The following is a 25,786-nucleotide window of genomic DNA, read 5'->3' on the forward strand; positions in this document are numbered from 1 at the left end:
TTGCATGGTGCAGATGAGGGTGGTGGGTTTGAGCCTGAGCAGAGCTGTAGGTTTCTGTTCCAGATGGTCAGGGTGAGTTCACAGGCACAGTCATTCCTGTTTCTGCTTACCAGCATGTGTCTGGTGATTTCCCAAGAGAAGATACGAACCTCTGTGCAATCCCCTCTGTGTGAGCAAGACGTGCACAGTCAGAGCTCTGTGAAGGTAAGCCCTTTTCCTTTGGCAGGAGCCAAAGCAATGCCCTCCTACTGCAGCCTTCATGCAGAATGGCTTCAGACTTGATGTATATTGGGGAAAATGAGGCCGAGACCAATGTTGGTGGCTACAAAGAGACAACTGGCAAAGGCAAAAGGGAGGCAGGAGGGCAGGGTGCTGGGGTCTCTGTAGGTGGCACTCAGCGTTCCCCAGACCAAAAGCAATGCAATCCCTCCTCTGTGCAGCATCCTGTGTCAGCTCACAGGCTGCCAGCTTTGTTGTTTTTCAACCTGCTGCTTTGCTGACTAACACCTCTGCTTTCTGCCTGGCTCATTCATTTTTAGCCCATTTCCTGAGCTTTGAGGTGGTTTCTTCTATTGCTTTCTCTTCCAGTAGAACACTGTTACTCATATCTCAGCTGTTCTGCCATTTTTTTACTCATTACTTATCGTAATGTATGATTACCTTCCTCCTAAATGTCACCAGCCAGTAAAGGTGCCTTTGACCTTGGAGTTATACCAGCTCTGTATCTTTGATGATGCTGAGGGTATCGTTTTAATTCCATTGTGACAGGAAGAAAATATAGAGGTAGTATTGTTTGTGTGGGGATTTTTCCCCACATTGTGAACTTGATAACTGCAAGTATCACTAATTCTCCCTTCTAGAGAAAGGAATTGTCAGCACTGATTGTTATTTCCTCTGTGTATATTTATTCTGGCTGATAATTACATACAGATGTTGACCTTCTTCCAGTCATCGCAAAATGCTTTTGGGTCATCAATAGCAGAATCTATGAAGCCTTCCCTGGCGTGCCCGTCATGCTTCTTGGTGAATATTGCCACTGCAGGCTGGGCTGAGATTACAGCTGGATGAAAGTAGTTGCCTCTTACATTGTATCAATGTAAATCCATGGCAATTAACTGCTTCAGGTCTCCAAGTTAAACCAGGACACCTTGGTTGCTGGATTCAGTTGCCCTGAAGTTCTGTGGAACCTCAGGTGTTGAGGAGTCCGTGCCCACTGAGCAGCACAGAGTAGCTCTAGAACTGTGTGCTCTTGGAGGTGGTCACTGCACACCGACTTGCTTTGTTCCATGCAGGAGGTGTATCTACGTACTGTGCTCCAGGTGGCAACAAGTATCGGGGCTCCTAGAGATCTTGCATGTGTGTCCTACCTACATCATGGCTCCTGCCAGGCTGGATATGGTGGACACAGTCCCTCTTAGTCACTGAGAGAGATCTGGTGGGTCACACTGTGCTGGGCTTACCAGGATTGAAGAGCTAGGCTTTTGCTCTGCAGGGGCGAGGCTACTTATTGCTCTTCACATTGTGCAGCACTCGCACAGTTTCACATGTGCACATGCGTGTACTTGCACATACACATGTATAGGCACAGTGCTAGATGACAGAAGAGTCAGTCTTTAAGTTTCAACACATCCATGCATGATGAGCTATTTCAGCCTTCCACCAGGCCCTTAATGCTTCTCTTTGCTTTATGCTCTACCAGTAGTGAGCATCACGGAAGGGAAACTGTACATATCTGAATTCTGGCAGTCAGTAAAGAATAAAATTACTTAAATTAAAATAAACTGTCTTAGAAAAGGAAGTTCCAACTGCCACTGATGCCCTTTCCTAGGGCTCATTACATAGCTTCAGTCCTGTCTCTCTTTCCTTGTCTCTACAGTAAATACCTCCATCCCCCTGACTTACCTTGTGAAATACAGATGTTTTGGACCATTCAGGCCAGGGGAGGTGGCTATTGACTATGCTTGCCAGGTAGTTTCTGGTAACTGGACTGGCCCATGTGCTGGTCGTGCACTGTTGTGACATGCATGGAGAAGATCCCATTACTTAGCCCAACAGCTGTTCCTCATTGTGTTTGGAGCGGAGTCCCTGTAAGAGAGACCAGCTCTTCCTTCTGCATGCTTTGTGGGTCACTTACAGGCATGGTGTCAGGCCCAGGCTTCTCGAAAAGACTTGTCTCAGCTGATGCTGCCTATGGGTTGTGGAGATTGTCACTGCTGGGTGCTGGGATAGCACAGGGTCAATTAGGCTCAGCAGCTAAGCTAGGCATTTCCCAGGCAGTTAGTAATACCTTTCTCTTGTGAGGATAGCAGACCAGGACAGTGGTGCAGCTTTTGCTCCATGGTTACACAGGACTCACTAAGTTGTGCTAGCACCATTATTTGTGCAGAGGAAGGAGGGAAGGGAGAGCGTGTGTGATCAGTCCAAAGAGTGACAGTCTGGCAGGCACAGGCCACACCACTTTTAAAACGTACAATAATATGCATTTGGTATTACAGAGCTAATTTTTAAAACAAGAATGCTGGTGATACTCTAAGACCAACTGCTTTATAAATTTAAACATATTGGACCTAAATGCCTGTTTTTCTCAAACTTAACTCATTACAAATGAAAAATCATTTGTTGCACTATTTTCTGTATAACTGCTTAGGGTGCATTTACCCTGTGTTATTAGCCTTTTGCTGTATATTAACTGAATCCCATGTTAGCTTTTCTAATAATTTTGATTTAGACCTGCTGGCCTGCTTTATGGCCCAGAATACCCTACTTCCTTTCATAAAACTTCTGGCATGTTGTTAACATCCTTACAATCTCCTGGGAACATCCCCTAACATAGCGACACCTCACCTTATTCCTGCCTATATATCAGCAGAGAAACCAGAGCTGCTCTTTTTTGCACTGTTATTAGCAGTTTCCTCGTGGCTGTGTAATCATCACTCCAGACTGGGATCAGCAGCCTTTTAAGTCTGGATTTCTACTTTTCAAACAGATGTTACGTATGCTGGAAGCAGTAAGCTCCTGATTATTTTTCAAACGTCTTATCGGTACATGAGAGAGATGCTACTGAATATGGAGCTGGTACCTACTGCCTTGAGCATCTTCTGACAATCTTATGCCCTCTGTGGCCTGCAATTGCTGCATCCTTGCCTAGATGAGGGATGAGATTTACTTTGTTCCTTAGCTACTGTAAAAATGTACTGTACTTATACTGACCAGCTATGGCTCTCGCATATCTGTAGTTTCCCTTAGAGCTATCTGAAGAGCCCTGAGGTCTGGGTAAGAGCTGGCCCCTACTGGCTGTGCATCTGCTGCCCCAGGCAGGCTGGCTGGGTTGTCCTGTGCTGTGCCAAGTCTTTGCTTCTCTTCTTGCTGTGCAGTGGGGGCAGTGGGCACTTCAGCTCACCAGGTCTTGGGGCTGAACGTAGAGGCTGCCTACCCTGCACCCAGCTGCTTTGTGCCTGCTTCACTGCTGCAGTCTACTTGGGTTATTCCACCTCCTTGTTCTTTACCCTCCTACTGCCAAGCTACGCTCTGTGTGCCAAGTCCCCTTCACAGTACTGCTCCTTTCCCTCTTGCCCGAGGATGCAAGGAGCATGAATTGGGCTCCTCGCAGCCCCTTTTAAGGTATGTGGAGGTGAGTTGACCTACCCTCGCTCAGTGTCAGCCTTTCAATCTGCAGAGCCCCAGCCCAGGCACAAGCTGCAGGCATGAGATCAGGGTAGGGGTGACCCCCTCCACTTGTGCAGGAGCCAGACCACCTCCCTGCCTGTGGTCTGAGGATCGGTGCTGTTGCCCTGGTCCCAGGGACTGTTTTGGGGACAGGTGGAAGCAGAGTGCAGTGGTACTTGGCTGTCTCTGATGTGGTACACGCTGTACTATATAGTTAGGCTTAACCATTTAATGCCTTGACATTGATGTCTCCCCACTGCAAGGCTCTAACTCCACCAGCCCCACTATGACCTTTAGATCTGAGGCTTTTGAGTTTTCATCTGCTCTCCCACCTTTTTCTCACGTAAGAGAGCAGAGCAATACAGTAATAAATGTTGCGTGGGTGTTTGGACCCGAATTCATTGCCTCCTCTGCTCACCACATCCTTCTATCAGCACAGTAATACTGATACAGTGGTGACGTCAACCACCATTTATCACTGTGTATTCCAATACACTACAGCCCTTGGTTGTGCACAAGTGGGCTTTACTCTTACTCAGTGCCTACAAGATCCACCTGCTTTCCAGCTCCTGTGCATGCCGTGTCTGCAGTCACAGTAAAGATTTAGCCAGGCCGGCCATGGAAGTGTTGGAGGGCTGAAATGGACAGCTGAAAGGACGGGGCAAGGTAATATCTCTGTTTCCACTATTTTCCCTGCTGCTAGTTTGTTACTGCTTGATATCTGCAACTTCACTGTAAATCTATCTTATAGCTGACGTGGCCCTTGTTCCCCTGCTGTCATTGCTGTTGGCCTCTACCAGACAGCTAGAGAATCCTTCTGTCTCCCTGTTGCTTTAGCTTTGTTATTAGATGGCAGTGTACATTGATAATGATTTCTTCTTTTTTTTTTTTTCAAGAAGGAAGCTTGTGTTTGCATATAACTGGTGGACTGAGAGACTTCCACTCTTTTTTAGCCTGGGTGTAGCTATGACATTTATTTTCTCATGCTTGGAAATACCAGATTATTTTTTTTATTAAACTTTCTTTAATTAGTCATTTTTTTGTTTTTTGGTTGTTGGGGTTTTTTGTGAAAGTTTTGTAAGTGCATGTATTTCCTGGAGACACTACAAATTGTGAGCTTAGACTGCATCCATCTTTGGCAGCATATAGCACCATATTTCCAGATCATTAACAAAAATAATCTTTGTAAATGGCTGTGTCTGTATTGGTCCTATTTCCTCTTCTCTGTATATTAAAACCTTGTAGCATCATTTACATGTGCACACCTATATGAATGGCTAATCAGCTTTATTACTGCGCTCTTGCACACTGTTCCCTAGGATACTACAGAGTTTGCAGCAATGGTGCTTAGCAGCTGTACAATGCTTGACATTTTTTAAGAATTAAGTAACTGTGTTTCAAGGATGCACGAAGCTGTCTCAGAGTCCCCATTTCACAGACAGAGAAATTGAAATGAGGTGGTAGAAAGGACTCAAGGCCTGGTTGCGCAGGGCTTTGAGCAACCTGGTCTAGTGGGAGGTGTCCCTGACCATGGCAGGGGGGTTGGAACTAGATGATCTTTGAGGCCACTTCCAACCCAAACCATTCTATGACTTTGCTGCTGCCAGACAGGGACTAAGTTCCTGCCTCTGCTCATTGCCTGCTGCCATTCTTCCCTCCAAGTGAACAATCACATGAGCAGGGTGCTGACAGATGGAAGCAAATGGGAAGGGTGTAATAAATGGAGGCATGTAGGAAAGGTGGGGGTCTTAATCATAAACTGGGATTGAAGCTTGCAGAGCGCCTGACTGGAGGAAGCTTCAGAACAGGGGCTGCTGTACATCTCTGTGAAGCCACAAGGTCTTCCAGCCATCAAAGACCACAGAGACGCTGCTGCAGAGCTGCATCTTTCCTAGCTCTTCTGCACACACATCCGTGTCTTGTCATAACAACCTGAAGCACAGCCAGGAGGTCGGACACGCATAGCACTGATGCTCTCAAAGGTAGCAGTCCTTCCCACTGAGGTAGGAGAACTGTGTAAGAAGTGAAGGAGATAAGCGTTGGACTAATCTGTGGGCACTGGCAAGGGTAAGAGATGGGGCAGTGGAGTCCCAAGTGAGGAAGTATTGTCTCGTTGCTTCACCTGTGTTAGCAGATCCTGCTGCTTTTCTCTCTTATTTTTGCTACTGTGCTTTTATTCAGGAAGTTTCCTTCTAGATTACAACCTTGTATGTTAACCTCTCTCCAGTGCGTAATGGGAGCCTCTGATACCTCCATAAGACATCTTCCTGATGAGCTGCTTGGGCTCGTTGCTTTGACTTTTTCCTTTTCAGTCCTTCCTGTCCCATTGGATTGATGGTACTATTCTCTGAGCAGAGGAAGGAAAATAGGGAAGGCACTGTAAAGGAACCACAGTCCAGTAGCTAAAAGCAGCAAAGACTTCCCTTGCATTGCTCTGTCCATTTAGGCAGGAATGGGGGTAAAATGAGGCAGCTACAGAAATATCATGAACATAAAACATTGGGGGCACTGCCAGTTGGATTCTGAAACAAGCAGTGGGTCTGCAGAGCTCTCTGAGGGCCCAGCCCTTCCTTCCTCTGCTGAAGAAGAGGCAGCAAGTTGCCTCTCTTGGCCTTACAGGGTGGCCAAGACTGTGGAGTGTGACAGTCACAAAGCAAAGTGATGCTGAGATGGGCTTCTGCAGCTGGGCACAGTACTAGATGGCACTAGTCTGTCCTGCAGTTCAGAGTGTGTGCTGGGTTACAGTCAGTGAGAGGGCATGAAGGCCTGAGGAAGAACAGCAGCAGCCCTGGGGACTGTGCACTCTCAGAGTAGGAACAGGCCTGTTTGGACAGGTTGTTGGCATGCTATGCTGGGGGACCCCTGAATATTCTGAGCCCAGCAACAATAGGTTCTAGGTATTTCGTAGGGAGAAGAACAATTTAAAAAGGCAGTGGACCATCACATGTATCATGTCTCTAGGGCTAGTGGCCAGTTCACTTGGCTGCAAGGAACAGGTGCCTCTGCTAGGAAGTCATGAGCAGATGCTGCATCAGGAGACTGCCCATCTTGATGGCATCTGTCTTCATGGTGCAGCCAGTCTTAGCATGAAGTCAGGTGAGCAGGCTTCAGATGGCAGGATAACAGGGTGCCTTCCTCAAAGGAAGGACAATTTGGAGCAGAGCAGTGGAAGGATGAGTGGGACCACAAGGTGGGGTTAGACAATGGACTGTGTCAGTAGTCAGGGACTGCACCACCAGAAGTAGTGGTAATGACAATAGTTATTATACAGAGAAAACTTCGAGAACTGGGACTAGAGGGGTCAAGAAAAGATGTTTCCTCAAGGAAATGTATGATGCAGAAAGAAGGGCTGGAGCGTGGGGAAAGAGTTTCTTCCTGCCACTCGCAGCAGGCAAGGGATACTAGCAGGGCAAGTAATAAGCCTGGGGCTCCTTAATGAGCTGGTACATGTGCTTCATCTGCAGGATACGTTTGGCAGGAAAGGAGGGGCAGTAGCAACATGGCTGCTCTCACCACAGGGTTGAGGTGCTGCAGCCATGAAGTGTTTGTGGCACCTCCTGAGTGAACCTTGCTGATCTCATCTGCACACTGTGGTGCCTTGAGAGCAAGTCTCTGAGCTCATGTGGGGCTGCAGGGGCTTTTTGGTGGCTGCTAAATTTATTTTGCTTTCATTATTTGAGTAAACCTGGGAAATTTTTAAATACCACAAACGTTCCCCAAGTGGGAGAGGCCTCACTGGCATTCTCTCTGCTGACTGACTGTTTGCTACTGGTGGTGGGGGAGGCAAAGGCACTTCAGGACCTGGGTCCTGCCCGTGGGTCAGAGCAACCCCCGGTATCACTACAGACTGGGGGATGAAGGGATTAAGAGCAGCCCTGCCAAGAAGGACTTGGGGGTACTGGTGGATGAAAAGCTGGATGTGAGCTGGCAATGTGTATTCGCAGCCCAGAAAGCCAACCGTATCCTGGGCTGCATCAAAAGCAGCGTGGCCAGCAGGTCAAGGGAGGGGATTCTGCCCCTTTACTCTGCTCTAGTGAGACCCTACCTGCAGTACTGCATCCAGCTCTGGGGTCCTCGGCACAGGAGAGACATGGACGTGTTGGAAAGGGTCCAGAGGAGGCCACAAAGATGATCAGAGGGCTGGAACACCTCTGCTATGAAGAAAGGCTGAGAGAGTTGGGGTTGTTCAGCCTGGAGAAGAGAAAGCTCTGGGGAGACCTTACTGTGGCCTTTCAGTACTTAAAGGGGTCTCATAAGAAAGATGAGGACAAAGTTTTTAGTAGGGCCTGTAGCAATAGGACAAGAGGTAATGGTTTTAAACTAGAAGAGGGTAGACTCAGACTAGGTATAAGGAAGAAATTCTTTACTGTGAGGGTGGTGAGACACTGGCACAGGTTGCCCAGAAATGTGGTAGATGCCCCATCCGTGGAGGCTGGATGGGGCTCTGAGCAACCTGATCTAGTTGAAGATATTCCTGCTCATTGCGGGGGGGGGGGGTTGGACTAGATGACCTTTAAAGGTCCCTTCCAACCCAAATGATTCTATGACCTGCACCAGGCCCTCCCAGGAGCTCTGGGTATCTTTTGGTGGCTGCAGCTTGTTGCCCAGTCTTCACCCATATCACTTTCACAGGTGTCTCTGCAACCTAGTGCAGGCGGGGTTGCAGAGTTCTGGGTCTCTACAGAGACACTCCTCTGTGTCCAGTCACTGACAATGCTGCTGCTCTGTAGTACGGTATCTGGGCCTTCCCTGCTCTCTGTGCCTCCTTGCAACTTGCTGCCAACACAAGTATGTCCCAAAAATAATACAGGTTGTTCCTCTAAAGCCTTGTCCCCAGGCCGCCTAGGCCATTTCAGAATAGCTTGAGAAAACAGTGCTGAAATCTGTACCAAGAGCTACCAACAGCCAATACTCTGCAGGGAGCTCATTTTAAGTCTTTCTGTGCACATCTGTGTGTTTCTATAAATGTCAAATACTTTGAAAACACAGACTTAATGTGTTATGTGCCTTGAGGTCCTGGTCTTGGAGCAAGGGCTGTGGGCTGAACAGTCATTTGTATGTCATGCTGTTTCCTCATATTGTTGTAAACATCCTGCTGTCTTCTTCTCTGAAGGCTTTCCTGTAGGTTCTCTTCACCAAGCTGCATCAGTACAGCCTTCCCCAGAAGTGACTGCTGTATATCATTCTCTTCTGTGCCATGTGGGAGGCTGTTATTTTTTGTCTGGTCTGCCTTCCTGGAGTCCCTTAACTATATTCCATACTTACTTAACCATGGGTAGGCCAAATCAATGAGTTCTCACAAGCCTTGCTCATACAGACCCACAGTGACATTCAGACTCTATTTGACTAACTCACTGTACAGATGTCTAAGCCACAGCAATGTTACTTCTCCTAGTTGCAAGCCATTTCTAGTTGCAGGAAACTGATGAATAAAAAATGGGTTAGCACTTACCCCAAGTGTCTTCCTGTTGCATGGATAGACTGAGGCTGCAGTCACTTTGCTTTCTCTGTGCACATGCTGCTGGCAAGGAGCAGAGATTTCACTGACCTGGTTTATGGCCAGCTGGCAGGGCTGTTAGATATCCTTCCCCTTAGCCCATGGAGTAGGTACACACAGGAGAGCTGAGATGACTTCCCTAAATTAGGCACTTTACTTTTAGATGTTTAAATCAAAGCAAGATTAATTCCACCTCAACATATGAGTAGATGACTGAGCTGAATTTTCAATTGTTTGTTTATTTTTTTCTTAATGTTTGGGTTTGTTTGTGTTTTGTTTTGTTTTTTTTTCCCCCCCTGCCCAGGACATCCAGTCAGAACCAACATGAGGAACAAACTGTGGCTCCAGAGTATTTCCTTCTTCCTTTTATTCCAGTACAGTAAGTTCCCAGATACCTCTTTTGGGCTGTACACCCACAGGATTTATCTTGGTGGCCATTGATGCAGGCTCTGCAGAGATGTACATGGCACAAGGTTGCCATGGGGCAGCAAGCACAAGATAGGGTACCAGGGAGACGGTTCCCTGGGATGAGTTATAGGAGAGGCTCCATGGGCAGTGGAGGACAGACACAAGAAGGTGCAGAGCTCAGCCAGACTGCATACCACTCCAGGGAGCAGCCCCAGTGGGGAGAGTGCAGAGGTAGTGCTTGCCTTGCATTGAAATATCTCCTGCTGACGTTAGTAGGATTTCCCACCCCCCACCTCCCAAACAACAAACTTTGCCAAAGGAAAGGTTCTGGGGGCCAAGACCAGGATATCCCCAGGGCTTATGGTCACTGTTGGCAGGCCAGCCAGGGACACAGGAGTGAACCTCTCCTGGTCTAAGCCCCTTTGCTCAGGATGGCACTGTGCAGACAGTCAGTCCCCCTTTCTTGCTGGTTCCTACCCACCATGCAAGCTTCAGCTGACTCAGAGCTGACTTTCTGAACAGGTCAGCTAGACAGAAAAAGACAGTGACAACAGTGTCTGCAGGGAACAGGTGCAAGTTTAGCATTTTAGATGCTGCTTCTAGGCAGAGCATTGGACCTGCTCCAAACCTAAATTAGCAGAAAAGATAAATCCAGAGTTATATCTTCCTGCCATACAGGACCATTGTGATGTCTGATCTGAATTTTGTGTAACACAAGACAGGGAATTACCTTGTGCTAATTTCAGTTTGGACCAAACTAGATCTTACTGTTAAAAGTATTTGATTTTTGTTTCTGAAGCTGTCAAGGATGAACAATTCATCCTAGATCTAACTGGGTTTAGGACACTAAAGAAAAAAACTGTCCTCTTAATTTTTTGTTAACAGGTTCTTGCCCAAAGATACACTTGCAGCTTACCAACTACCTAGGAATAGTAGTCCATTTGACTGATTAACATAGTAGCACAGAAGAATGCTAGTTAGCAATGCTTATTAATACTTGCTGCCCTACATAAAGGAAAGCAAGGGGTTTATAACCCTGTAGGAGAGTAAAGTTAGGCTAAGGGAGAAAAAGTATCTTGTTCAGGACTCTGGAACAATCAGTGTTTGTACCAGGGCCCTCTAGAAGAGCCTATTGAGGGCTCAAAATGAAAAGTTAAAACTTAATGAAAATTTTAGAACAGAATTCTGAAGTCGGTGTGAAATGAAAAAGTCAAAATGAAACAAAGTGACAACCACTTAATTTGAATCTCAGTTTAATAAAGCATATATACACGCTTGGGGCTGGTCTGTTGCAAGCATCCCCAAATTTTCTGTTGCCATCCTGACTCTTGGGGGTAGGGGAGGGGTGGCAGCACTGGGTCTTGGACATAAATCGGAGTGCTGCCCAGAGTTCATGTAGGGAGAGCACTGTGTGTTCTGATGCAGCAGGACTAGGAAGAAACGTTTGCAATGAGTGAAGTCAGTGGGAAAAGTTGAACTTTCTCTGGCCTAGAATTAGGCTGCAGCCTTCACTGGACATGCCTGCTGTGCATTGTGACTGTAAATGCAGAGACAACTTGCTTGTGAGGGCTGTAATTTGATCTGGAGGGTGGAACAGATGTTTCTGGTTCATCAATACACACTTTGGCTGCATTCCATTTTGATTGTTCTCTGCAGCATTCTCTTCAACTGTAAAATCAGGCTTTGTGGTTGTTGAGCGTATCAAATATGTCTGCTTTCATCTTAGGCAAGCAACTCTTCTGAACGCAAAGCATGTTCAACAAAGGGAAGGTAGGAAGCAGGGAGTGCAGCTTCTCTAACCAGGCAAGCAGCAGAATAACAAAAGGGAGGTGAACTTGCAAAATGGTTAGCATCAGAGGATTTGGGTGCCTGATGGCTATGAAGTAACATGTTCCCATCAGGCTGGGGGCAGCCCTGCTGGTAGGGGAGGACCCATACTTGATTTAAATGGATGTAACAACCTTGAGATCTTCCCCTAGATGATGACAATTTTATTCTCATCAAAAAGGGGTGATATTGTCCATGCAAGAGATGAATAGTTGCTACAGTAGGCATGGTTTGCATCAGAATGGCATGCTGCATCTCCTACAGGCCTTTCCTCACTCAGTTACTCATAGGTAGTAGCAGTGGCTCTTGTTAGCCCAAGATGCTGTCAGAAGAGAACTCACAAATGCCAACATTTCTCACTGTACTGCCATCTTCCCTGCCTTGAAATCCAGGGAGATGAGATAAGTGTGTTATGCACAGAACAACAGTGCTTTTGTATTTCAGATCCTAATACGTGAGCAGAGCTCCTGCAGAACAATTAGAAGGCATAAATGCTGCTTTGTCACCACTTTCAAATTAGCTAATTTTCTTAATGACCAGCATAAAGTCTACAATTGCCTCTCAAGTTCTCTTTAGAAGTCTGTTTCAGTTTAAGTGATTAATAAATTGTGCCTGTCACTTTAGTATGAGAATGATTTATGGAAATTATAGTAACTACAAACCTGTAATATTTTTTTTGCCAAAATTCCATGAAAGTGTATTCTGAGCCTCTGGAGCAGGACATGAAAAGTATTGATGCTGCAGATATCAAGCTGTAGAAAATAGTATGCAGAGAGAATGGTAGAGAGAGAATTACTAAAATACCACTTTTTATTTTTACATGTGCAAAGTACTGCGTGGATGTCATAAAGAAAATGATTAGCAAAGAACAGCACTCAATTTAGGAAGTGGTATCATTAAAATGTTTGAATATCCTGCTGTTTCTGGTTGGGTAGTCACGCCTCTTTTTATGTGCTACATAAGCTAAGACTCTTGCAGAAATAATATGTGACTCTGCTGTAGTGACTGTGTAAGAGGGGACAGAGATAAGTTTGAAAACTCAGTCACAATTTGGGCATTTCCTGGTATTTTGGCATGCCATTTGCTGCCACAGCATTTTTTGAATAGGTTTTTGTTTGACGCTTATCTTGCTGTCAATGACTTGCCTCCCTGTAGAGATGGAACACACCTTATGTTCCAAGACTGGAGACTTTGCAGGGGGCTGGCACAGAGTGGTCTGTTCCCTTCAGATTTAGTGGGAGCCCTGAGGACTGTGTGTGTTGATATAAGATCCCGCTTGCTTCATCATGAAGTTGATATTGTGTTTTCTCTTTCCAAACCTACAGCTACGCGTTGTGAAAACCTCACTTGTTTTGTGGACTATGTACAGACCCTGTCCTGTATCCTGAGAAATGACTGGGATGCCAGTTCATATAACCTCACTGCAACATGGTATGTCTCAGTAGGATGAGCAAAATGCAGCAGCAGGAACTTTTAACAAGGCCATAGCACAGCAGTGTCCTTCTGTCCCCTTTGTTAGGCAGAATTCTTGTTCTTGCTGCCGTGCTGGTTTTTTTTTTTTTTTACTTGGTACTTCAACTGGCTTCTCCCCTAGCAAAGGATCCCTGGTTCCTGTGTCCAATGACTGAACTGCTTGCCACTGACTGCTACACTGACTCTGGCTTCCTTGGCATTGTTTTCTCTCCTGCGCTGGGAACACCTTGCCCTTTGCTGCTGTTAAACAATAGGCTTTTACTCATGTGCTGGCAGGGCTCATGCAGCTTGTCCAAGCCCCGTATGGCTGCTGTTCTGCCCCAGTGAGGAAGTGGGTGCAATCCTGGGCTGTACAGCCCTGATGAGCACCTTTCCTTTCCACAAACACTTCAGCATCACTTTCCTACTTCTCTCAAAGATGTTAAGCTGAGCAAATAGAATGGGGGTGGTGGGGGGGAAATCTGTCAAAGTTCAAAGCTAAATTTTTATTTGACCATGTTGCCTCCTTTTTTCTTATTAATGTCTGTGCCTGGTGGTTCAGTAACAGATTAGTCCAGCTACAGCATGTAGTAGATGTGGACTTGTTTGTTTGTTTTGGTGGTTTTAGGGTTTCTGAGGAAGATCCAGAAAATACTGTGGCTGCCTGCAGTCTCCTGCAATTGTCCAGGAACACCAGCCACACACAGTACATGTGCACCGTGGACATGACTGAACTCCTGGCAGATTTCAAAGTCCAGGTGGATGTTACAGAGGTAGCTCATAGGCAGCATGTGATTTCCAAAGGCTTTTATATGGGACAGAACAGTAAGTACAAAAATGGTGGATTTGATAAATGCTGTCTGACCTTATGTCTCTCTGCTAGGATAGTCTGGGCAAGGAGTAGTGAGCATGGCAGCCAGTGGTGGGGGGCTGTGTTTGCTGTGCACTCGTTGACACAAAGCGCTGTGCTCTTATTGTTGCTATTGTAAACTACAGAAACACTTATGCTTGAGGCTGAGCTTAGAGCTGGCTTGGCCCCAACCTTTTTGTGGGGAAATTCCTTTTACCCATGAAGCAGTAGGTGATAAATTTCCACCTTAGACCAGCCTCATACCTAGACTATGCAAGTGTTTGCTCTTGGCTAGAATCTAAAGGGTGGAAGGAATTGCTTTAGTTGCAAATGCCACAAATGTCATCACAGGAGTCCCAGGAGGTTCTTGCAGTGGACACCTGAACTAACATGACATTATTGTAGGTGGCACAAGGTGTCCCAGGCACAATGGAGGTGGCACTTCCCCTTTCTGGGGCAATTCCTAACCATCTCTTCTGCATGACAGGAAGACTGGGTGCAATCATATAGTTGACTTGGTGTAGTGCTGGTGTGTTCCGAGTTGTGCAGCAAACTGTGAAGAAAAGGGGCAGTTAGCTAGGCAGACAGGTACCACACAGGCATATGAAAATAAACGTTACGTAACAAGTGTCATCGTTTTGACAAATGCCATAACGTTTCCGGAAAGCCCCTTGCCCCCACTGACAGACTATAGATGCTGGTGCTTTTCATGTCTCCTAGATGTCTCCATACAGAGGATCATAGCTCAGTGACAGACCCTGCAGACTAGTGCTGGAGTCTATGTATTACTGCTTTTCAATATAAGAAAACACCCTGCAGGGGGTGCAAAACTTGCTTTTTAGGCACTTATGACACAGGGATTTGCACTGGGTTTACGCAGTGTCCACTAGCCTCAGCTTTTCATGATGTCTCTGTCACGTTGAGGGAGATTTCCCTAACTGTGCAAGTGACCGTGACTACACAGAGTCCTCTGATGTCATGAGAAGAACAAGGTGCTCTATTCTTTACCTCTCCCAGGAGGTATTAGCCCCTTGTGCTATCTCCTGCTCCTTAGGTGATGAGGATGTTCAGAGACAGACAGAAGGCATATTCAGAGAAATGTGGGCCTGACTTCACTATGGTGCTGAGGCATGAGGTTCTGCGTGTGGCTCAGGACTGCTCAGCCTGAGAGGCAGGAATGTTGTTGATCATGTCCTGTGTAGGAGGGCTCACCCCTACCAGGGCAGTTTTGCTCCCTATTCGCTCTGCATTACTTATACCATGCTGGGCCACCTCTTGTCTGCAGTAATGTTATGAAGGGTAACACCATCCTGTCTTCCAGTCAAACCACAGCCTCCGTTCAATCTGACCGCTGTGCTCTCAGAGGGTTACAATATTTCCTGGGAAACCATCTACCAGAACTCTCCTTTTTACTTTTTGAACGAGGAGTTGGAATATCAGCTGCGTTATAAGAGAAGGACCGACACTTGGGAGGTAAGTGAGATGTCAGTTTACCATCAACTAGCATGTACCAGCAAAGAGGAGGCCAGCATGACCAGAACAGGAGTGATGGTGTGGAAGGAGGGTTTTCATGGTTTAGAAAAGGTGTCTCTTTGCTTGTCTGGACTGAAAAGAGGCAGAACTGAAAAAAAGAATTGAGAAGCAGAAGCTGTTTGAGAAGTACTAGACCTGTGGGGAAGGCTGATAGTTCATTTGCTTCTCATCCTGTCCTGCATGGAAGGATCCCCCAGGGCCCCATGCATCTACTGGCCAGCCAGAGCATGGCCTTATGGAAGCAACATGAAAGCAGAGGAGATTTACTTTGCAGGGCTCCTCACCGTGCAGCAGTGAGGGTAAGGTGGGAGCAGTTCTGTCCAGGCCTGAGTGTTTGGTGTTTAATTGTTCACAGACTCAGAAGACTAAAGATGTCATCCATGAAGATAAACGGACACTGGTGATCCCGCCACGGGAACTCCAGATGAACACTGAATATGAGTTCCAAGTGAGAGCCAGACCTCGAGAAGACACTGGCTACCATGGATTTTGGAGTGAATGGAGTCCTCCGCTGATGTTGAAAACCAGCCCTGCTGGTACACACTACCAGCTGTCCTTGCCCTTCCAGTTGCTCCAGTGTCAGAGAATGCTTCCAGAATTCTAATCAAATCTAATTAATTGGATCAAATTCCAAATAGTCTAGTAAAGACAGGCATGTTTGGCTTGCTTACTGAGTACATGAACCCCAGGCCTGGGCTGATATGTGCTGTCTGTATTGACCTTCCCATGGTTGTGCAAAGCTCACCTTACAGCATGGCCCATGGAGAAAGGGTTTGTTGGGGCTGGCTGTAGGTTTGGGTGCCACAGCAGGAGTGCAGCCTCTAGCTTCTTTTCCAGTGTCAAATGTTCAGGGTCCTGCTTGCAGCTTTCGGAAGTGCGGGAGATCTAGTAGAGATGCCTCCACTACTGGGGCTTACTATTGCCTTCAGCTGAGAGGAGAATGGATCCTGCTCTCAGGGCTAAGTTCCATGTCTGGACTCTGATGTTTGGCCACGCTGGGCATGGGTGTTTTGTTTGGTAGCCACTACTCTCAATGCACAGTAAGGTATGCACAGAAGTACACTGGTGCTTGTTGTGGTGCAACAGAGGCTATGCAAATAGGGAGTCTTTGTTCAAATAGAGCAAGGCAGGATGACTGTGTTGTCAGCAGAATGTACTGAGCTCCCCTTCTCTCACTGATCTGCAGCTTGAACTGAAGCATTACATGGTGCTGTGGCAGCAGAGTCAGGATCTGTTTGCTAAGGGTTATCCGAGTTCTGGGTCTCAAAGGTGCTCCTTCCTATCACAGGTGGAGAGCTGCCAACAAACACTCATGTAGTCAACACCTTTTGTTCACATGTCTCTGGCCAGCTGCACTCTGTTTTCACTACGTGGATCATCTGTGGAGGTGTTCTTAAACCAGGAGGAGTCACAAACAGCAGGGGTCTTTGTAGCAGGGAGCTGTCCTGCCCCAAGCATGTTGGCTGTCAGTCTGTGGTGCATCTAGGCCATAGGGCAGCTGATGCATTGCTCCTTTCATTGATGCAGTATTCCCTGCGCATCCTCATTCAGACCTCATGTCTGGAGCGCTGGGCTTCAGGTGATAGCCTCAGTGTCCCTAAGAAAGTCTGGGGTAGAAATTGAGGGTGTCTCCTCACCATCTCCTGCTTATTGACCAGGGTAGGAATGCAAGGTGAGTGTGAATAACTCTGTCTCTTTCTCCAGCAGTGACACAAACAGCAGGTGTGGGATGGCTGCTGCTGTTTGGTGGTGTTGTGGCCATCACTGCCTCAATCACAACCTTTCTGGCCAAACAGCGGAGGTAAGAATGCTTCAGGAAGCTGGAGTAAATGCACCTATTCTGTCTCACTAAAGATGGGGTGTTCACATGCAGACTTCTTTGCATCTTGTATATCCATTCATGGACACAGCTATGGACCTGTGAGGGCCAGCAAACTATGGTCTCCAGCTGGTCTACTGCCAAGACTGCCTTGTTTTCTCTGGGGCTCTGCTGCCATTCAGCTGGTTTGGACAAGACAATGGCATATGGGGACTGAGCAGGGGCCACGCAGCCTCCTGGGCTGTTCTCCTGGTCCTGTCTGTGCTCTGTGGTTGCCAGATGGGAGCAGTAGCCAGGGCTGGGCTGCCCCTTGCCAAAGCTGATGTAGGCCCCTCAATGAGATCTGGGGGCCTCTTTCCTTTTTTGAGTTTTAATGTCCCTGTAGAGCAATGGGGTGCATGCTGCCACAGAGGAGGGTGCTGGGCTGGTGCAGCAACAGGGCTGGCACAGCCCATGGCCACAGAAAAAGTGCATAGGGCAGAGTTCTAGCCTGTAGGTGCAGGCCATGAGCCAGCCCAACTTGAGGTGAAAAAGTATTTCCAGCACTTGGTGCTTTTCCAGAAAGTCAAAAATTGGAACCTCTTTCCTTAGTGTGAGTATTGTGCACGCAAGTCCTGAGGGCTGAGGCCCCACCTCCTGTGAGGCTCACAAGAAAGGCCATTAGATGGCTCTGACAGCGCAAAGCATTCTTGGATCCTCAGTCACTTGCTAACTTGTGAGGCTGGGCAGGTGGTTTCAGCTGCTTGAATTGGATCTGGAGATGCATTGCTTTGCATCTGTGATGTGTGCTTAACCCCAAAGCCCTTCTCTCTTCTCTTCCAGCTTGTGGAAGAAGATGGCTTGCATCCCAGACCCTGCTGCCTTTTTCAAACCTCTTTACCTGGTGCATAATGGAGATTTCAAGGTATAAATGGCTACACAAGCGAGTGGAACATAGGACAAAGTTAAACTAAACGGTCCATCATGCTATCCTGGGCAAGGGATTCTCATCAGGGCAGTGGGAGGGGGAATCTATCTCAATGGAATGCCAAATGGCTCCAGATATAAGGACCAGAGCTCTCCAGTGTCTATTCTGTGCCACAAAGGCATTTGTCATGTTTGTGCTGCTTATTCCCTGTAGGTGCTGTCTCAGTGGGCAAGCTGAGCTCATGTGTGATCTGTGAAGCCTGGGAACCTGGAGGGAGTGGACAAAGGGATACCAGGACAATAACTGGGATTTTTCCAAAGCTCCAGTCCCATGCTGCCATCAAGGCCATGGAGCAGACTTCAGTGTAGAGCCAGATCTCTCACTCCAGCCTCTGCAGTGACATGAGCTCAATATTAAGCCTTGTAGTTTTCTCTGAAGAGTCACTCATACAGACGATAGCTAGGTGTATCATCCTGGAAAGATGGCTAGAGATTTGGGGGCAAATAACTGCTGTGTGGTAGTACAGTGCAGCTGCCTCACTATGAAGGAAGTGGCTTTGAGTAACTTTACCTAGCCCTCCCAAATTCTCTTCCCATTTAACACCAGTCAAATTTGCTCATGTAACAAAATGATTTGCGAAGATGGCAAAGTTTGCTGGAGTTCTCAGGATACAAAAGTAAAAGACTATTGAGCATCCATAAATAATCATTGTATTAAGCTGAAGAGCAACTCACAATGCTGTTATCATACTGTAAAATTGCTGGCATGTGAGTGCAGACATCACTGCCTCTTTCTGAACAAGTTCCTGTTGTTGCAGCAGCACTGATTGGAGACACTTCAGTGTCTGCTTTTTGTTTCTGCTTTTTCTTAGACCCTCTGGGAGAGGGACAACAGCTGGGCCCTACTGATCTCCATGTACTTTCCCACTGCTGCAAAGCTGATGTTTGCAATTAGGTTAAGCAAGTAGTCTTGGATGGGTGCTGTTCTAGCTGAAGCCTGCCGTGACTGTCTCCCTTCCTGCCTTCCTCTTTCAGCCCTATTATGGCTTCCCATATCTGCACCAGAGGGGTACTTGCATCCTCTTGTGAGGCAGGTGGCCCTGGTTTCTCTCAGGGAAAGGAACCAGGACCAGGTGGACTCAGTGTGGGAATTCCTGAGAGTCATGGGCTAGTGCTCACAGCAGAAGGGAAAGCACCCTGCACGCTGAGAGGCATGCTCCTCTCTGGGTGAAGCCATGGCGTTCTCTGTTCTGTGGGAATTACATTCTCAGTAGCTTCTAGTTAGGCTGTTCAGTGCTGCTGGGAAGGGAATGAGTGTCAGTTGCTAAAGCTGAGTGAGTTCTTAATAAATTTGCAGATTAAAGCAGCAGTTGCCCATACAGCCACAGAAAAACATGCACAGGCAGGGGATGTCAAGAGGATGCAGTGACATCACTAATAGGTGAACAGACTTGTAATCTTTGGCTGGCAAGAAACCAATTGATGTAGGGCTCATTCAGTTGCATCCTGCCTGCATCAAAGCAAGTGGCTAGGTTATGTGTGTGAATAATGACCAGCAAATTACAATAGTAATGCTCTGCAGACAACAGCCCTGGATTGAGTAGGAAGCAGTGAAAATGTTAGAGGATAAGTTGAGACCTGAGAAGGGAAAGCAGAGGAACATCGTTTACTCTTGTGTGTACATGGGTCTTTTGGTTCATGTTGGGTGGGAATTTGCAAAGAACTGAAATATTCTGCCTGCTTAATTCTAAGAAAGAGTTTTCCTGCTATTTCTTCAAATAGCCTTTTGCACCTGAGGCGCCTTTCTGTCCATTACAGTTTTAATTAGTTCTTTGTAGCTTAGGTTAAAAATAAATTAAAATAGTGGTGCTTCCTGCCATAATGAAGACTTTTCCATGCTCTGTGTCAGAAGGTAATACGCTGTGCCAAGTTGTTCTCTTCCCAAATGCCTAGTTACAGTGAGTGCAGTTTGGTACAGGAGTCTGATACAGTTAAGGCAATCTGAAGGCTGTGGCAACACCCAGCTCTCATGCAGCACTCTGTCAGAACCCTTCACAGTGTTTATGAAGCTCAGCATTGTTACCTATTTTATACACAGCAGAAAGCAGTGCACTTAGAAGAGCCTTGATGCAGCTCAGCCATCAGGCAAGTGTCAGATGGAGCAGAACCAAATCTTGAGTCTGTACTGTGCCCACCCTCTGGACTGCGGAATCCTCTAGTAGGACTTATTGGCATTCACTAGTGGCACATGCCTGAAGTTTGCTGTGATCTGAGTGTCTGATTCAGTGACTTCTTCAAAAAGAACAAACGTTTACTCTGTTCTTAGATCAGAGAAACCAGAGGTGCCTTTATTCCCAGATGTGACTAAATGCAAGGGTCTTGTGATCTAGAGGTAATGTGTGGCACAGGGCAGAATGTAATACTAATGGTGATACAGAAGGGCAAGATTCAATGTGTGGCACTCCTTAATCATCTGAGTAAGTGTTATCTGCAGCAGGTGGTGGCTACACCTCTTTGAAGTCCCCTTCCCTGCCTACCCCTGCTTCTCACTGTGATAGGAAAGGCTCATCTGGGGCATGGTTGCATAGAGGAGACTGGGAGAAGCCTTGCCCTGACCCCCTTCTTGGGGAACTGAGGTGAGGGAAGTGACAGAGCAGGACTATGTGTGTGTTGGATGCAGATGCAGCACATAGAGGGAGAGGCTGACCATCCTTCCTGAGAGAAGCAGTGTCCAGGACAAGAGGGCAGGGGAGACTTGGCTTTGGTTTGGACCTCTGGCTGATGCAGAAAGGAATGCTGCTATGGGCAGTGGTATACTTTGCAGCACAGAGAACACTGCAAAGTCATGCAAACCTCTCAGCTAGTTATTTTCAACTACTTGAGCCAGTTTGCCTGCAGCTGCCTGTGTCTGGTAATAACAGCATCTCATACCCTGCTATTTTGGAGGAGTCAGTGATTTTGGAGTTTGACTTTGCCTCTAAAAGCATAAGAACTTTGGTCATTTCTGTGGAACCTCAAACCTGACAATACTAACCTCTCTCTCCTTCCCCCCCCCCCTGCCCCCATATGTCCTTTTATGCAGAAGTGGGTTGGTGCATCCCATAAGAAAATGACCTTTGATTTATTTGAATGGGGAATAGTCCTTCCAGAAGTCCTAGAAGTTTACACCATGCGTCCTTCCAACAGCACCTCACGGGAAGAGCTGTGTGAGCTGAGAAAAGATCTGCCTTGCAGGCCCTGTGTGTCTTGCCTGACTGCCCCAGGTCAGGATAGCCAGTCTCTGCTGTCTAGTGTGAACAGCAGCAGTGGGACTCAGGACCGGTCATATGGGCATTTGTCCATTGATACTGTGACGGTGGCTGATGAATTTACACCTTGTAACTGCCAGTGCAACTGTAACCGTGTGTACAGGGGACACGAGCATACCATCAAGGAAGATAGTAGTGCTGGAGAAACTGGTTACCCCAAGGTTAACGTTGATGATGAAGATGGAAAGCTATCCAATGACTTGCACCTGGCTGACCTGAGCACGCAGGACAAAATACTTGCTTCAGGCTCTGTGTCCACAGACCACCTGAGGAGTACAAGTGTCCCAGCCCACCAGGAAGTAGAAAGGACTTTAGAAGGAGGGATGGGGAGCATCCTAGAAGCCCTTTGCTTGCAGCCTAATCAGTGGGATTTGGAAAATCCAGGTTCTCCATCTTCTCCTGATGGTGAAAGTGTTTCCTACAGTGAAGGCTCCTATGACTTCTTCCCTCACATTGCAAGGCCTGGTGACAGTTACCCTATGATCTGTGTAGATTTGGACACTATCGACAGTGGCTTTGTGGACTCAGACTGTGGGAGTCCAGTTGACTGTGATTTTGAGCAAAACAGCCAGACCAACTGTGGGTCCATCCCTCTTGAGCAGGAGGACTTTCCACGGAGCTACGTCAAGCAGTGGGTCTCCTGTCGCTCTGATGGCCCTGTCAATGGGACACAGACAAACTAAGGACCTGATGTTGCCTTGCAGAGCGTAGGGCCTTTTCCATACAGTGCCAGGAGCAAAGCCTTAGCAAAATTCAGAAGAGAAACAATGTATACTTTGCATAAGCTCTATTGCACAAAACTGAAAACTGTTAGGTCTGTAGAAATATATGCCTATTTCTATTGCCACTTATCTTGTTAATGTCTCAAACTGGATTTGATAGATTTTTCCTTTTTTTTTTTTTTTTTTTTTTTAAGAATCCTAGGTCAAACCCCCTTATAATGGCAGAAAAAGCAACTGTACATTTTACCTTATGTATATGTGTAAATTTTTTTGACAGTAACCTTATGAAGAGTACAAAACTTTAAATTATTTTCCCTGGTATTCTCACATGATTTGAGAGTTTGGATGCACATGGAATATTGAAAGCATAACCCATGCCAAGTGTGTTTGTTACATTAAAGTTCCCCTACCCTTTCCAAACAACGCAGATGATGTTATTGTTCCTACTAATATTTTTGGCTCTTTAAACCCAGCTGTAATAGTTTGTTAATTTTGGAGGGTCCCAGCCCTGTCCATGGGGCATGATCAAAAACAATTCTCATATGATCATCACAGAACTGTGTGTCCAAGAGATCAAACACAACTAAGGTTTCAGAAAGACTTTGCCTTTTCAGGTGGAGTCTGCAAATGAAAAGTCTTCAAAACACACATAATTCCAGAGAAACTCTTGCTACCAGGGCTTTCTACTGAATCAGCATCTCTCCCAGCATTTTCCAAGCACATTAACTGAAACATTGAGCAGCTTTTAGGACTATGCAAAAATTTCAGAAATGTCCTACCTGGATGTGCCTGCAACTCCATCTTCTGCCTTGGACCTGGTCTGCTGCAGTTAACGGGTCAGTAGCACAAAGTCTGAGCAATTTCTGCTAGTGAATAAAGACAACCATGAAACTGCTATTTACACTGTAACTGTGAATATGTTTCCATCTGACATCTCTATCTCTGGGGTTTTTAGGATAATTATCTTAAAAAGTTACTGTAATACTGATACTGAATGTGGAGACCTACATCTTGTGTAGGCATAGTGCTACTAACCCCTGGGCTGCTTGGCTCCAGAAGATCTTATAATGAGAGAACCTTTATGATGTATGGTGTATGTTTCCAGTGTGGTAATAATCTGTTGTTGCTGTGATACCAATAAACTCTCTTCCTTCTCCCCCATCTCTTACCCAAGACTTTAGCCAACCCCACAGCCCCCCTAAACAAGAGGGAGCACTATAATGAAGAAAAGCTGTTTCTTTCACAGGTGAGTGCTGGGAGAGTTTTTCTATGCGTCCCCATCCCTGGTTTGATTGTTTAGAACAGCCAAGGTCTCTACTATGTTGCTAGAGGGCTTAGCTCTGCCCATGTTGTTATTACCCCCTCAATATACCCCTAACGTGGCGGCTTCCTGGGCACTGCTCCAAGATACCACTTTTTTTTTGTTCCTTCCCTTCTTATTTTCCATTTTTTTTGTCATCTTCTGTGATAAGTCGTGGGAGGTATTGTCTCTGTGTGCTTAGGCAGCCTCCCTGCTGTGCTGCAAGTACCCTGCATGCCCTCCATGAGGCACCAGAGGATCGAGCTCGCTCCACTACCTTGTTGAGCTGAGCCCGCCCCGCACTGGGCTACAAGGTCTGCTTGCATCGTGCTTTTGTCTATGCGAATGTGTATTGGGCAGAAGCATCGCCGATGGCCTGTAACACAGTCTTCTGCAGCTTCGTCCTGCAGCTATTTGACCCTCAAACTACATGGTGGAAACTGGCCCCAGGCTGCTTAAGGGAGGAGGGGGAACTTGCCTGTCTTTCTAGGGCTATTTCACATCTCGGTTTATCGCACTTCTTGTTTCTGTTAGCGTCACTGGCCCCAGAACTGCTGAAGGAGCTGTTTCTGTTACTGCTATGCTATCTAGCTGCACATCTGGAGAAGGTGGTGGTTTGGTGCTGTGTTGGGCTAGAAGTTGCTTCTGGTCACCCTAGGAGGCAGACTTCATGGGCAGAAAAGAGCTTGCTTTGATATGCAGCATAAGGTTATTAAAATAAGGGAGACTGTTCCCTGTGAAGTAAGCTGTAACAACTAAGCTTTTGGCCAATGAGTTGTTGACACTGTGGATGTAGAGGGTTTTGAGGCGGGTTTGGTGGGTTTTTTTTCTGTGCCTCCTAGCAGCAAACTGCAAATGTCCCTGACCTAGCAATTTCTAATTTGGAAAGACTGTGTTTCCCCAGGAATAGTAGGACCATTGTTAGAATTGCAAGTCCATGTTTTGTTAGTTTTTGGGAGGCCTCCCCTGCTCTCAAACAAGCTGCCTCTAAAAGGTCTCACTCCACCCTTCTGTGACCTCAGTAACCTACAGTGGCAGATTCCTGAACAGCAGGGTGAAACACAGGAAAGAGTTATGATAATAGTGTGGTAAAGGCATTTGACATTTAAGTGCTTGGCCAAGCAGGCCTGCTTAAAAGAACAGAGTTTGTGATAGGCTGCCTAAGCCCTTCACTGCAGGGGAATCTGCTTAGCCACTCCTGCCAAGCTCAGGTAACTGGGTGATCTAACCTTAGCCTACCTTGCAAAGGTGAGGTTAGTCATGCACTGAGCAGTGAGATGAGGTAGTAAGAAGATGCCAGCAACACGATCAATGTAGACAAAGCCCTTAGATGGCTGTGGTCTGCTGCACTTTGCACAGTATTCACAACCATCAGGGACATGATAGCAGACTTAAGATGTTGCACTGACGAGAACAGTGTCCTTTTACGGGGTGACTTGATGAGCAGAGGATAGAAGGGAGGTCAAATCTCACAGATTCTTGAGTGACAGTATGCTTGGCATACAGAAGTGGTCCTGGAATATAGTACTGACCATCTGCTCTGATAGACTAGCAATGTGTTCACTAGCCAAGCATAGAACCAGGTAGATACAGAAATCCCAGTTTATCTGAGGCTACCTCAGGCTCAAAAATGTGCATTACTGCAGAAGCCAAGGACTGCAGCACAGATAGAGCAAGTGCTGCATGTCCCTGTAGCTTCCACCGTAATGTGGTGCTTCTCCTGTTTACTATGTTTGCCTCTATAGTGATCTAAAACCAGAGGAGATAGCAAAACATATGCATTTGGTGCTGGGTTCACAGTAGGCAAACAGTGGAGGTCTATCCAAATGGAGCACTTTGAACAAAAACAAACAAACAAAAAAGAACTTCAAGGTAGATGCAACTTGAAACAAATCACCTGGTGAGAAACACTGTTCACCTGATGAAAGCTAATTGTGAGACAGGTGTAAATGGGTCCTAGAAAACATGAAACAAGGATCTGAGGGACCTTTAGAGAGAAGGAGTTCAGTTAGTGGTCTTTGGGCTGAGTGGCACTTGGGATATGGGGGAAGTATGAAAAAAGGCAACTCATAGGGAGGTGTGATGTTCTTGTCAGAAATGCTGCTCTGTATTGTGGAATAGTAATAGGAAAGGAAACCGGGAAAAGACGTTTATGCTTTGCTGTTTGAGCCAAACTGCTGCTGCACTCCTGTACCGATTTTTCTGTTTGGCCATATAGGCAGAATATGGGAAAAGCTGTGGGTCTTTACACGGTTGTAGCATCTTTATGGTGACCTGCAGCAGTAGGCTGGGAAGATGCAGGGGTACAATTTGTCTCTACAGGAGAGAAGATGTTTTCTGCTGCAGCAGGTGAACTCCAGGCATCTGGACAGTTCTGAGGGTGTTACTTGCTTAAATGACATGCTGAAGGCTGCTTGTATTTTAGGGGCTTTCTGTTTCTGCTTCTGTTAAGGATTGTTGTAACTGTAAAAAGTGTAATATACATTTAGATGGGTAAC

The 25,786-nt window shown here is 46.6% G+C and overlaps 1 protein-coding gene across 2 annotated transcripts; it reads left to right on the forward strand.

Moving 5' to 3' along the window:
- The first annotated feature begins 30 nt into the window (after window positions 1-30).
- IL21R (interleukin 21 receptor) lies at window positions 31-22,912 on the forward strand. Of its 2 annotated transcripts, XM_049791664.1 has the most exons (10): window positions 31-204; window positions 4,233-4,332; window positions 9,468-9,542; window positions 12,724-12,829; window positions 13,479-13,675; window positions 15,022-15,173; window positions 15,589-15,769; window positions 16,938-17,034; window positions 17,875-17,956; window positions 21,041-22,912. In XM_049791664.1, the coding sequence occupies exons 3-10, from the start codon at window positions 9,488-9,490 to the stop codon at window positions 21,947-21,949; spliced, it is 1,779 nt and encodes a 592-aa protein (XP_049647621.1). In that variant the 5' UTR covers window positions 31-204; window positions 4,233-4,332; window positions 9,468-9,487; the 3' UTR covers window positions 21,950-22,912. The 2 variants fall into 2 exon arrangements, with proteins under 2 accessions (XP_049647621.1, XP_049647620.1); XM_049791663.1 differs by lacking the exons at window positions 31-204; window positions 4,233-4,332 and having other exon boundaries at window positions 9,362-9,542.
- Window positions 22,913-25,786: the final 2,874 nt, after the last annotated feature.

Source organism: Accipiter gentilis, chromosome 33, assembly GCF_929443795.1.
Source record: "Accipiter gentilis chromosome 33, bAccGen1.1, whole genome shotgun sequence".
In the NCBI taxonomy this organism is placed as follows: Eukaryota; Metazoa; Chordata; class Aves; order Accipitriformes; family Accipitridae; genus Astur; species Astur gentilis.